Below are 12,366 nucleotides of genomic sequence, written 5' to 3'. Positions count from 1 at the left end.
TAAACAAGCATCAGATCTTTGACATGTCCTTCAGTCTAGTCCACTATTTTTCTTGCTATAGTTCTTAAAACCGTGGAGATACTCATTCAGCATGGTCTTTTGCACATCCTGTTTTAAATAGTTTAGGGCTTGGCTACACTGGCACTTTATACCGCAATAAAGCCTCCCAGAGCGCTCTACCTTACTCCCCGTCCACACTGGCAAGGCACATAGAGCGCTCTGAGTCCCTGGCTAGAGGGCTCCTGGTACTCCACCTCCAGGAGAGAGATAGCAGCTGTCGCATATTGGCTGAGACGCCCCAGGGCCAGTGTAAACGGGGAGTTAAGTCACAGCATTAACTGACTGACCGACCTCCAGAAACGTGCCATAATGCGGAAATGCCTTTTCAGACAATGGCTGCTGCAGCAGGGCAAAGCAAACGCTTAAGGAGTGAGAGAGAAAGAAAGGCAGGGGGGTCAGGGGGATCTGAACTTACAAGAAAGTGTGCTGACACATCACCCCAAAAACCCTCTCCCCCCCCACATACCAACACACTTCACCCCATTCCCCTCATTTGAAAAGCATGTTGCAGCCACTGGAATAGCTGCCCATAATGCACCGCTCCCAATGTGCTGCAAATGTGGCCATGCCAGTGCGCTTGCAGCTGTCAGTGTGGACAGACTAGAGCGCTTTCCGCAGTGCACTCTCCGAAGGTGGGTTTAACCCAAAGCGCTCTACAGCTGCAAGTGTAGCCATGGCCTTAGTTTAAACTAACTTGGGAATTAGCTTTATTCTGTGTGTTATATAGATATCTAAAAGCACAGGGTTAAGAGGAATCTTGGGGATTCAGCTCTCACTTGCATCCCACTTTACCCCCACATCCCATAAAACTGCAGCTGTCTTGACACCTGTTCAAGCTTCTAGCCGCTTCCCCTCAGCACAGTCATACAGAGGGACAGTTCTGTAGTGTCAACTATGTCCTTGCACTACTAGCCATAGACTGAGCTCCATAAAGCCAGCATGCTGCACCACATCCTTCTGGATTCACTATCACTACACACCCATAACTATGGTGTTGAACTACACACAGACTGGAACAAGTGTAAGTTATCAGTGCCCCACTGTTCTCCCTACTACCATAATAAACCCCTACATACTAGGGGTTTTCTATAATTTGACTTAGGCTCTCACTGATCAGCAAGCTTTTCGGCATAGATTTTATAACAGACAGCTGTGGCAGAGGTCTCTGCACTAACATTTCCCCCTCCAATATTAATCCATTTATACCCAAACTGAAGAATTAAAACTAGTTTGTCAAAAAGCACAGCATCAATAGTTCATTTATTATCATAATCAATCCATTAGCTACTTTGCAACAGGTCTCCTAGCCATCACAGCAACTTAGTACGGTTGTGGTATACGGTCTTTAAAGCCCACCTTACTCTTGTCTTGTGTTTCTAAATTCTTGGCTACTAAACAGCTCAAGTCCAGGCCCTTGCTGTTTTAACTACCTTGAGCTTCTTTTACACATTTGTTAGCTATTGCTACTTATAACAATTTCTATCCCCAAGTTTAAAAAAGTTGGATAGTTATCTAAAGTCACCTGCCCCATTACAAGCCCAGTCAGTAATAGAATGAGCAGAATCTGCTACCACCACCCTGTCATTACCTCCAAGCACTAAATTATGAAAAGAGAAATCGCATATAAATACATTTCAGTAGTCTAGCCTACTCAGTTTCCATGGTCTATTTCCTTACCCTCCCAATTTACTTATTTCCACATGCTTCTCTTTTAATAGGTTTCTTTGTTTAAAATGCAATAGGACAGAGTAGTACTGCCATCTATTCAAGAGTAATTACACCACTTCATGACTGTGAGGACCTCCCAGCAGGTCACTCTCACACAGGAGAATTAGAAGTCCAGATGTGTTTACAGTACACCAAAAGACTCAGATGAATTGTTGAGAGCGAATCGGTCAATCCAGGCTTCAGAATGCAGCTAGAACTTTGGGCAATCCAAATCACTTAAGTATTGGTACTCAGACATAGCTACCACGCCTCTGTCCCAGACTTGAAGGCAGTTACTATCCCTGGCTCTTCAGTGTGCTATACCAAATAAACCTGTGGACTCAACTGAGTTACTAAAGATAGGAAAAGCCAATGAGTATCCATATTAAAGTCACCATTACAATTTCACCACTATACTAGCTAGCATCCATGAACTGACAGCATGAGAATTAGGCTGTTCCCTCATTTAGATGTTGTATTTCCTACTGTGAGGTACATTTCTGTGCAGAGTAAAGGACAATTTATTCTCCTTTCTCCCCCCATGTCAGCCTATGGAGATAAAAACTCTGAAAGGTACTAGAATGCATTTAAATCAACCAGGATTACATTCACTTACATTTTTCCTCAAGAAAGAATTTAGAATAATTGCCAGTTTGGGTCAATGATTCCTGCTACAGGACAATTTATAGTAGAGTCAGTCTACTTGTTCATACAGTGAATTTATAAGAACAGAAGACCACTGTACTAGATCAAGTATCTGCTTGGCTGACTGCCAGCGGCAAGTTCACTACTGCTTACTCAGCAACATAGGTTAGAGTAGAGCTTTGTTTTGTAGCATCTTATACAAATAGTTCAGCAATAAAAATATCTAAGACATTAAATCAGATTACAGATGGATTTTCACAAAAAGGTGGGCATTGTTTAAGTAACAGCAACATTTAAATTGGGTGAATTTGAAGGAAGTTATATGAAACATTAAGATTTGTTATTACAATCATTTTTTTGGCAAAATCCAAATATTTAACACTACAGCTATGTTCTAGGAGCCAGCTATCCCAGGGACAATGATCACAGACACATTCAATAGTTCAAGGGCTTTCCTTTGTGGCATGTAGCTTGAAAAATTAAAGTTATCTGCATTAAAAATATGATTGGTAGCACCACGTTTTCATATCAATTAAACAAAAGGTGTTGTCTATGGTGGAGCCTTAAAAACCACTTGATGAATATTTGAGTACATGAAAGACAGGCCCCCTAGACAAAAATCAAAGTTTTAGACTAGCAGCAACTTAGCAAGCTTTTCTGTTTTCAAAGTCACCACTGTAGTTTATTGTGCAGTGCAGAAGTGTTTTGACAACTGACCCTATTTGAATATTGTCATACATACTTTTCTTCAGGAGTATGATAGTGTTTGCTGATACAGTTATAACATAGTTTTCTCATAAGACACACAAATATGAGTATGTCAAGAGTAATTTTCCTTTTCTAGATTAATATGATAATGCCTTGTTCCCCTAACTCAGGCCTGGTCTACACTACGAGTTTAGGTCGACTTTAGCAGCGTTAAATCGAATTAAGCCTGGACACGTTCACACGACGAAGCCCTTTCTTTCGACTTAAGAGGCCCTTTAAACCGGTTTCTTTACTCCACCTCCGACGAGGGGATTAGTGATAAAATCGGCCTTAGCGGGTTGGAATTGGGGTAATGTGGATGGAATTCGACGTTATTGGCCTCCGGGAGCTATCCCACAGTGCTTCATTGTGACCACGCTGGACAGCACTCCTAACTCGGATGCACTGACAAGGTAGACAGGAAAAGACCCACGAACGTTTGAATTTCATTTCCTGTTTGCCCAGCGTGGAGAGCACAGGTGACCACGCAGAGCTCATCAGCACAGATAACCGTGATTGAGTCCCAGGATCGCAAAAGAGCTCCAGCATGGACTGAATGGGAGGTACGGGATCTGCTCACCATATGGGGAGATGAATCAGTGCTAGCTGAACTCCGTAGCAGTAAACAAAATGGCAAAATATTAGAAAAGGTCTCCAAGGCCATGAAGGACAGAGGCCATAACAGGGACGCACAGCAGTGCCGTGTGAAAATTAAGGAGCTAAGGCAAGCCTACCACAAAGCCAGAGAGGCAAACGGAAGGTCCAGGGCAGAGCCGCAAACATGCTGCTTCTACGCAGAGCTGCATGCCATGCTAGAGGGTGCAGCCACCACTACCCCAATCATGTGCTATGACTCCGTCAATGGAGAAACACACAGGGAAGAGGGTTCGGGGTACAAGGAAGAGGAGGATGAAGATAATGTGGATAGCTCACAGCAGCAAGGAAGCGGAGAAACCTGTTTTCCCCAACAGCCAGGATATGTTTATCACCCTGAACCTGGAACCAGTAACCGCCGAACTCACCCAAGGTGTGCTCCCAGACCCTGAGGGCACACATGGGACCTCTTCTGAGTGTACCTTTGTAAATATTACACATGGTTTAAAAGCATGCTTAATGATTAATTTGCCCTGGCAATCGCGGCCAGTACAGCTACTGGAAGAGTCTGTTAACGTGTATGGGGATGGAGCGGAAATCCTCCAGGGACATCTCCGGAAAGCTCTCCTTCATGTACTCCCAAAGCCTTTGCAAAAGGTTTCTGGGGAGGGCTGCCTTATCCCGTCCACCATGGTAGGACACTTTACCACGCCAGGCCAGTAGCACGTAGTCTGGAATCACTGCATAACAAAGCATGGCAGCGTATGGTCCCGGTGTTTGCCGGCATGCAGACAACATCCATTCCTTATCTCTCTTTGTTATCCTCAGGAGAGTGATATCATTCACACTCACCTGGTTGAAATGGGGTGATTTTATTAAGGGGACATTCAGAGGTGCCCCTTCCTGCTCTGAACAGAAATGTTCCCTGCTGTTAGCCACGTGGTGGGGGGAGGGGTGAAGTGATCATCCCAGAGAATTGGGTGTGGGGAAGAGGGGGGTTAGTTGGGTTTGTGCTGCATGTTAACCTGGAAACCGCAGCCCCCTCCTTTTACATTGCAAACCCATTTTAAATGGCCAACCCAACGGGTGCTTGGTATGGGAAATGAGGGCGCTACTGTTTGAAACCATTCCCACATGTTAAGAAGGTTAAAAAAGGCCAAAAGACTGTGGCTTACCATGGCTGCCTGCAAGCCGAAATCTGTTGCCTGGCACTGCGTCAGTGATCTCTCACACCAAACCGGCAGGCCCTCAATATAAGAGGAAAAATGTGACCTTGTAACGAAAGCACATGTGCTGTGTAATGTGAACAGCAAAATTTAACGTGAAAGAGTGTACCCATTGTTCTCTAAAATGTGTCTTTTTCTAACCACCTCTCCCTTCTCCACCAGCTGCAAATGTTTCTCCTTCACAGAGGCTAGTGAAGATTAGAAGGAGAAAACTGCGGACTCGGGATGATATGTTCTCGGAGCTCCAGATGTCCTCCCACGCTGAAAGCACAGCAGAATGTGTGGAGGCGGTCAATGTCAGACTACAGAAAAGCACAGTATGAACGAGATGAGAGGTGGCGGGCTGAATCGCGGGATGAACAGCCCACCACTTGCTCTGAAGATATGATAGGTGGCGTCAGCTTGCAGACAGAAGGCAAGAGTTGATGCTCCAGCAGCCGAAGCATCAAACTGATATGCTCCAGCGTATGGTTGAGCTGCAGGAAAGGCAGCAGGAGCAGAGACCGCCACTACAGCCCCTGTGTAACCAACAGCCCTCCTCCTCAAGTTCCATAGCCTTCTAACCCAGACGCCCAAGAACATAGTGGGGGGGCCTCCGGCCACCCAGTCACTCCACCCCAAATGATTGCCCGAGCATCAGAAGGCTGGCCTTCAATAAGAGAAAGTTTTAAACTGCAGTGTGTCCTTTTCCTTCCCTCCTCCCCCACCCACCCCAGGCTACCTTGGCAATTATCCCCCTAGTTGTGTGATGAATTAATAAAGAATGCATGAATGTGAAGTAACAATGACTTTATTGCCTCTGCAAGCGGTGCTTGAAGGGGGGAGGGCAGGGTGGGGTGGTTGGTTTACAGGGAAGCAGAGTGAACTGGGGGGGGCGCGCGGCGGAGGGTTCATCAAGGAGAAACAACCAGAAGTTTTACACCATAGCCTGGCCAGTCACAAAACTTGTTTTCAAAGCTTCTCTGATGCACACCGCGCCCTGCTGTGCTCTTCTAACCACCCTGGTGTCTGGCGGTGCGTAATCAGCGGCCAAGCAGTGTGCCTCAACCTCCCACCCCGCCATAAGTGTCTCCCCCTTACTCAGACATTGTGGAGTGCACAGCAAGCAGCAATAACAATGGGGATATTCTTTTCACTGAGGTCTGAACGAGTCAGTAAGCTGCGCCAGCGCGCTTTTAAACGTCCAAATGCACATTCCACCACCATTCGGCACTTGCTCAGCCTGTAGTTGAACAGGTCCTGACTACTGTTCAGGCTGCCTGTGTATGGCTTTATAAGCCATGGCATTAAGGGGTAGGCTGGGTCCCCAAGGATCACAATAGGCATTTCAACATCCCCAACGGTTATTTTCTGGTCCGGGAAGAAAGTCCCTTCCTCCAGCTTTCGAAACAGACCAGAGTGCCTGAAGACGCGAGCATCATGTACCTTTCCCGGCCATCCCACGTTGATGTTAGTGAAACGTCCCTTGTGATCCACAAGGGCTTGCAGCAGCATTGAAAAATGCCCCTTGCAGTTTATGTACTCGGTGGCTTGGTGCTCCGGTGACAAGATAGGGACATGGGTTCCATCTATCGCCCCACCACAGTTTGGGAATCCCATTGCAGCAAAGCCATCCACTATGGCCTGCACAAGTCACTACCCTTGATATCACCAGGTCTTTGATTGCCCTGGCAACTTGGATCACAACAGCCCCCACCGCAGATTTGCCCACTCCAAATTGATTCCCGACTGACCGGTAGCTGTCTGGCGTTGCAAGCCTCCATAGGGCCATCGCCACTCGCTTCTCAACTGTGAGGGCTGCTCTCATCCTGGTATTCTGGCACTTCAGGGCAGGGGAAAGCAAGTCAAAGTTCCATGGAAGTGCCCTTACGCATGCGAAAGTTTCGCAGCCACTGGGAATCGTCCCACACCTGCAGCACGATGCGGTCCCACCAGCCTGTGCTTGTTTCCTGGGCCCAGAATTGGCATTCCACAGCATGAACCTGCCCCAGTAACACCATGATTTGAACATTGCTGGGGCCTGTGCCTTGTGAGAGGTCTACGTCCATGTCAATTTCCTCACTCTCGTCACCGCGCTGCAATCGCCTCCTCGGCTGGTCCTGGTTTTGCTTTGGCATGTCCTGGCTCTGCATATACTCTATGACAATACGCGTGGTGTTCATAGTGCTCATAATTGCCGCGGTGAACTGAGCGGGCTCCATGATCCCAATGCTATGGCATCTGGTCTGAAAAAAGGCGCAAAACTAGTATCTGACGGACGGAGGGAGGGAGCGGTGAGTGACGACATGGCGTACAGGTACAGGGAATTAAAATCAACAGAGGTGGCTGTGCATCAGGGAGAAACAAATAACTGTCACACAGAATGGCCCCCCCAAAGATTGATCTCAAAACCCTGGGTTTAGCAGGCCATTGATTTCACGGAGGGAGGGGGAAGCAAATGAATACAGAACAAATCTATTTTTTAGATCTTAAGCTGGCAGACGACGGTGCAGCATGACTGATACCCCTTGGCATCTTCTGGGTGCTTGGAAGAAAATACTGGGCGCTTGGCAGAAAACAGCATACTACGACTGATAGCCATTATCGGCGAGACTGTTCGATAGGACTGAGCATGTCTGCCCAGGTGCCCATGATTGACAGCCACTGCAGTATGACGACGACAGATATCATAATATACCATCTTCTACCAAAAGGCAAGGGGCTGCTGCTGTGTGCAATGCAGCCCCACGGCTGCCAGCACCCAGATGACATATGGTGACTGTGAGCTGAGCGGGCTCCATACTTGCCATGGTATGTTGTCTGCAAAGGTAACCTAGGTAAAAAGGCACGAATCGATTGTCTGCCGTTGTGGGAGATGCCTGACGACATGTACCCAGAACCCCCCGCGACACTGTTTTGCATCATTCAGGCATTGGGATCTCAACCCAGAATTCCAATGGGCGGCAGAGACTGCGGGAACTGTGGGATAGCTACCCACAGTGCAATGCTCCAGAAGTCAACACTAGCCTCAGTACTGTGGATGCAGTCCGCTGACTTAATGCACTTAGAGCATTTTATGTGGGGAGACACAATCTGCTGTATACAACCAATTTCTATAAAACCAGCTTCTATAAATTCGACCTAATTTCCTAGTGTAGACATATCCTCAGTGGATCTCAATTTCCCATATCAAGGTCTAATCTAGCTAGGATCCCCTTCCCTTTAACAATACTGGCCAGGCAACCAGAAACACCTTATACCTGACTGCAACCTCAGACCGAGCCTGTGCTCTAGATTTCAGCTTTTAGAGAGATGTTCAGGAAGCCTCAACATAAGTTCCCAGTTTTCAAGACAAAGTCTTAAGAAAGTTTCTTGTGTTATTAAATGGCATAAAGACATGTTAAAGTTCAAAAGCAGAAAGGTTACCCATTGCTTAAGAACTGCTAAAGTTATGTTTGTGAATGCATTTGTGTGGCATAATACAACAGCTGCAAGAGATAGAAAAACAGGTTAAATTAAAGCAGGTTTTAATTAGTATTACAGAACACTTTAGGTTACCAGTTTTGAATACAAGAAAAAACAGCTCCAACAGTGTACTTTTCAAATAGCCTCTACACATTTAGATGTAGCTGCTAAGTGAGATAACTAGATAACTTCCTAAGTCTGAATACCAAGTTTACCAAGCAGCATATTACAAGATTAAAAAGTTGCTAAACCATGTGGATGTAGTTACCCTCTACTGTATTGAAGAAAACAGTGTTGAACACTCACATCTGTAAAGTAATACTAAATTAGTTTGTGTTGGACATAACATTGGATATCACCGGAGTTAGGATTCCAAGACTAGATTTTCATAGCCCCCAATAAACTGCAATCTACATAATCCAGACACTACCCCACCACAATCCAAATCTTAAAGACTCTCCAGTCAAACATTAGACGCATTCAAAACAAAGTGAACTGTAGGTCAATTCAGAGGCAGATTATCCACATCTCCTAAACGGACCAAGTAGTTGAATACCTTCCCCCAACTCCCCTCCAACCACACACACAAATGCTTTTCATGAGAGATTTGTAAGAAGTTAAGTACACCTCTACCGCGATAGAACGCTGTCCTCCAGAGCCAAAAAAAAAAAATCTTACAGCATTATAGGTGAAACCGTGTTATATCGAACTTGCTTTGATCCGCCGGAGTGCGCAGCCCCACCCCCCCGGAGCACTGCTTTACCACATTAGATCCAAATTTGTGTTATATCGGGTTAGAGGTGTATAAAGTACAACAGAGTAAACAGTCTGCTAATGGGTTTAGTGCCATAAAACAAGTTTGTTGACTAGTCAAGAATTGATCTGAAGAGTGATTAAAATGGAACAGGAGTACTTGTGGCACCTTAGACTAAAATTTATTTGAGCATAAGCTTTCGTGGGCTCAAATAAATTTGTTAGTCTCTAAGGTGCCACAAGTACTCCTGTTCTTTTTGCGGATACAGACTAACACGGCTGCTACTCTGAAACCTGATTAAAATGGGTCTCTAATTTTATGGAATCCAGTAGACTAGAAATTATAGGCAACTGCCAGGTCTGCTTCAGTTGAGGTTCAAGGATTTAGTCTTTAGTGAGAAATCAACATGAAAGCCATTTGACTGAAAGTGTTTTATCCATTAGTTACAAGATTATTGTAGCTAAGAGCTGCAAAATATTCAGTTTACCTTGTTTGTGATAGTATTCTAAATTAAGTTTCACTGAACCCCCTACGTAGCCACTCTTGAAGAGAAATCCTGATCAAGGAGCAGAAATAATTTAAGTTGCATTAAAAAAATTAATGACAAAATTTGGAGGGGTTATCAGAAACTGAAGTTTGTCAATTTCAAAACAGTTAAGTTGATAACATCCTTCATGTCAACAGAACTATCCCCCTGTAATGATGTAAACCAGAACTACTGTGCTACTGCATAAAAATCAGAACGGAGAGGGATTAAATAAAGTTGTCCCATAGAAATTTGGAAGTGTAAGCGGTGGCTTAGAAGATTCGATTTAAAAGTGTTTAACAGCCTAAGATTTATGTTTAAATAAATCTGACATCTTTAAGGAGCTTCACTGGAAAGGTAATAACCATATCCTGGACTAAATAAGTTAGAGGCAAGATACAGGTTTTGGTTTTGGTTTTTAAAGAGTGGTCTTTCTACATTTAACACTTATGCAAAACATCTAGCCATTAGACAAACTGAGAAACAGCCCTATTTGTTAGGATCTATAGGCAAGAGCAGTAGCAAGGAAGATGTAAGATTTGTACCCTAGGTGTTTCTGAAAGCCAATTCCAATCACAGTTTTCATTTGCTCAGATTTACTAAAGCCATTCCATTTCAGCCAATGGCCTAGATATAATCAGATTCAAATGAAAACAAAGTACTTGTCTAAAAAAGCTTCCTTAAATATTTGCACTAAAATTGTGAAAATATTTTAGTTTACTGCTCAAAAAGGTACCAGGCTGACAGATCTGGAAAAAAAATAAAATGAAGTTTTCCACAAAAGCAGGACTTCACAGAAGGCAACAGTACTCACTATGCTTTGCCACGGTGTCTCAACCCTGACTTAGAATGTCCCCTCTATAGGTGACAGGTTAGTTCTGTCTCGACACTCATTCAATCCTTTGATTTTCTGTTGACATGGCTCAACTGGCTGACTAGTGCAGACTGATGTGGTCATCTGCCTGCTGGGAACTGAACTAACTGAACTGGTTTCATACAAGTCTGGAAGACCAGTTGCTTTAGGCGAACCAGTTCTAGAAACTGGTTCAGTAACATGTGTTCCCTCCTCAGCAATCCACTGAGGACAAGGCTTTTCAGCCCAATGGCTCCCTTTACAATAGAATGCTATGAACTCAAGATGTAGCCTGAATCTTAACAATTGTCAAAACATTTCAAAAATAATTTTTTTTTTTTTTAAAGACAGGGAAGCTTAAAATGTCCATTGTTATCGGCAACCCAGAACCAGAAAGTGAACTTGATTTATTTTTCATGTTATACAAGCATCCAACAGTTAGCTAATTAAAAGGATTAACATTTTAAATACTTCTAACTTGAATCTTACAATTTTAAATTTAAAGGAGTTTTTAGATTTTGCCAGAAAATTGAACAGTGACTCTAGAATTACAGTTACCATCTTTTATTGCATCCAAGGTTTCAGTGAGACATTTTGAACAGGAAGTGTCAGGCAAGTAGCCTTGTAAGTTAACAATGGTACATAAACTTAAGGGTCCTGATATGAAGGAATTTAGGTAGAATTATTTGTGTAGTAGATTCTCTCAAGAGAAGCTGTTAGAACAACTAATCAGTAGCTATAAAAAAAGTGAAGTTAGTAACAGACTCTGCTGACAGTTGGGGGGGAGGGTGGGGGGGAGAAGAGGGAATAGAATAAGAAGAGAATTGCCTCATCACTGAGTGACAGCTCCAATGAGACTTGTTTCCAAGAAGGTTAGAGCTACAATCCTGGATCTTGGGGGGGGGGAAGAGAGGAGAGAAGAGAGAAAGGAGTTAGTAAATGTGTAGAAATATAATACGAATGCTGTGAGGTATAACTCAAAAGGGAGAGACCCCATTTTATGCTTCTATCCTTCCATTCAAAGTTTCTTTTGCAGCACTCTCTTCTGTTAGTTTACTTACATGCTGTATTTCCTGCTGGCTGGCTCGGTAGTTTTTCTTGGTTAAATTGTCCACCAGGTAGCTGATTTGAGACAAGGCCAGCGAGAGCGAGTCAAGATTCATTGCTGGTTGGGGCGGAAGCAGGCGGCCGAGCCCGGCGCAAAATCACCATTATTCCCCTTTAGTCACCTCAGAGACAGGTTAATTTTTTTCCAATTAGCCTATATCTGTTCTGTGCTATTTCTTCAGCTCTTCTTTCCAAGTGGTCTTATTCTGTTCTGAAACATGGCACCTAGAAGACAAAATAGCATTGCGTTAGATTCAATTTGTTTCAGTTTACAAATATCTTCCAGAGATTTCTGAAATTCACTTAAGTCTATCATTGAAACTAGTACAGTATTTAACTAGCCTTGTACGTTTCACAGAGTTTCTGAATCGCTTCAAGTGTAAATGTTCTTTCCAAAACTCCACGAAGCTTAACAAAAGTTTTCCTGCATTTTTGTTTTTAGGTATTTCTATTAAAACCAGAGTTGGGAAAATATATTTTCCTGCAGTGATGGAAGTTCAGCATTATGACAGCATAAGAACCAGAAGGCAATTTAGTTTTTGTCCAAGAGGAGTGAAATGCAAAATAAATAGTGAAAAGGAATCAATTACCAGGTTTTACAGTCTGAGGTACTGGTAACAAGGAATTTTATGATTTCTTGATAGCTTCCCTTTGATGTAAAGGCCTAGTATAATATATGGAACATTGTTTAGATCATTTCTCA

At 43.8% G+C, this 12,366-nt stretch overlaps 1 protein-coding gene across 33 annotated transcripts in view; it reads right to left on the bottom strand.

Annotated features, from left to right (window-relative positions):
• Positions 1 to 12,366, bottom strand: part of CNOT1 (CCR4-NOT transcription complex subunit 1) — a 107,058-nt gene that overhangs the window by 81,742 nt on the left and 12,950 nt on the right. For all 33 annotated transcript variants that reach the window (XM_065566804.1, XM_065566816.1, XM_065566808.1 and 30 more), the window contains exon 2: positions 11,618 to 11,888. In XM_065566804.1, the coding sequence (XP_065422876.1) occupies positions 11,618 to 11,719 (102 nt within the window). In that variant the 5' untranslated portion in view covers positions 11,720 to 11,888. The remainder of the gene's footprint in view (positions 1 to 11,617; positions 11,889 to 12,366) is intronic.

The sequence above is a fragment of the Chrysemys picta genome, chromosome 14, assembly GCF_011386835.1.
Source record: "Chrysemys picta bellii isolate R12L10 chromosome 14, ASM1138683v2, whole genome shotgun sequence".
Taxonomy (NCBI): domain Eukaryota; kingdom Metazoa; phylum Chordata; order Testudines; family Emydidae; genus Chrysemys; species Chrysemys picta.
Note: the sequence above shows the minus strand (reverse complement) of the source record. Positions and strands in the feature narration are given on the sequence as shown.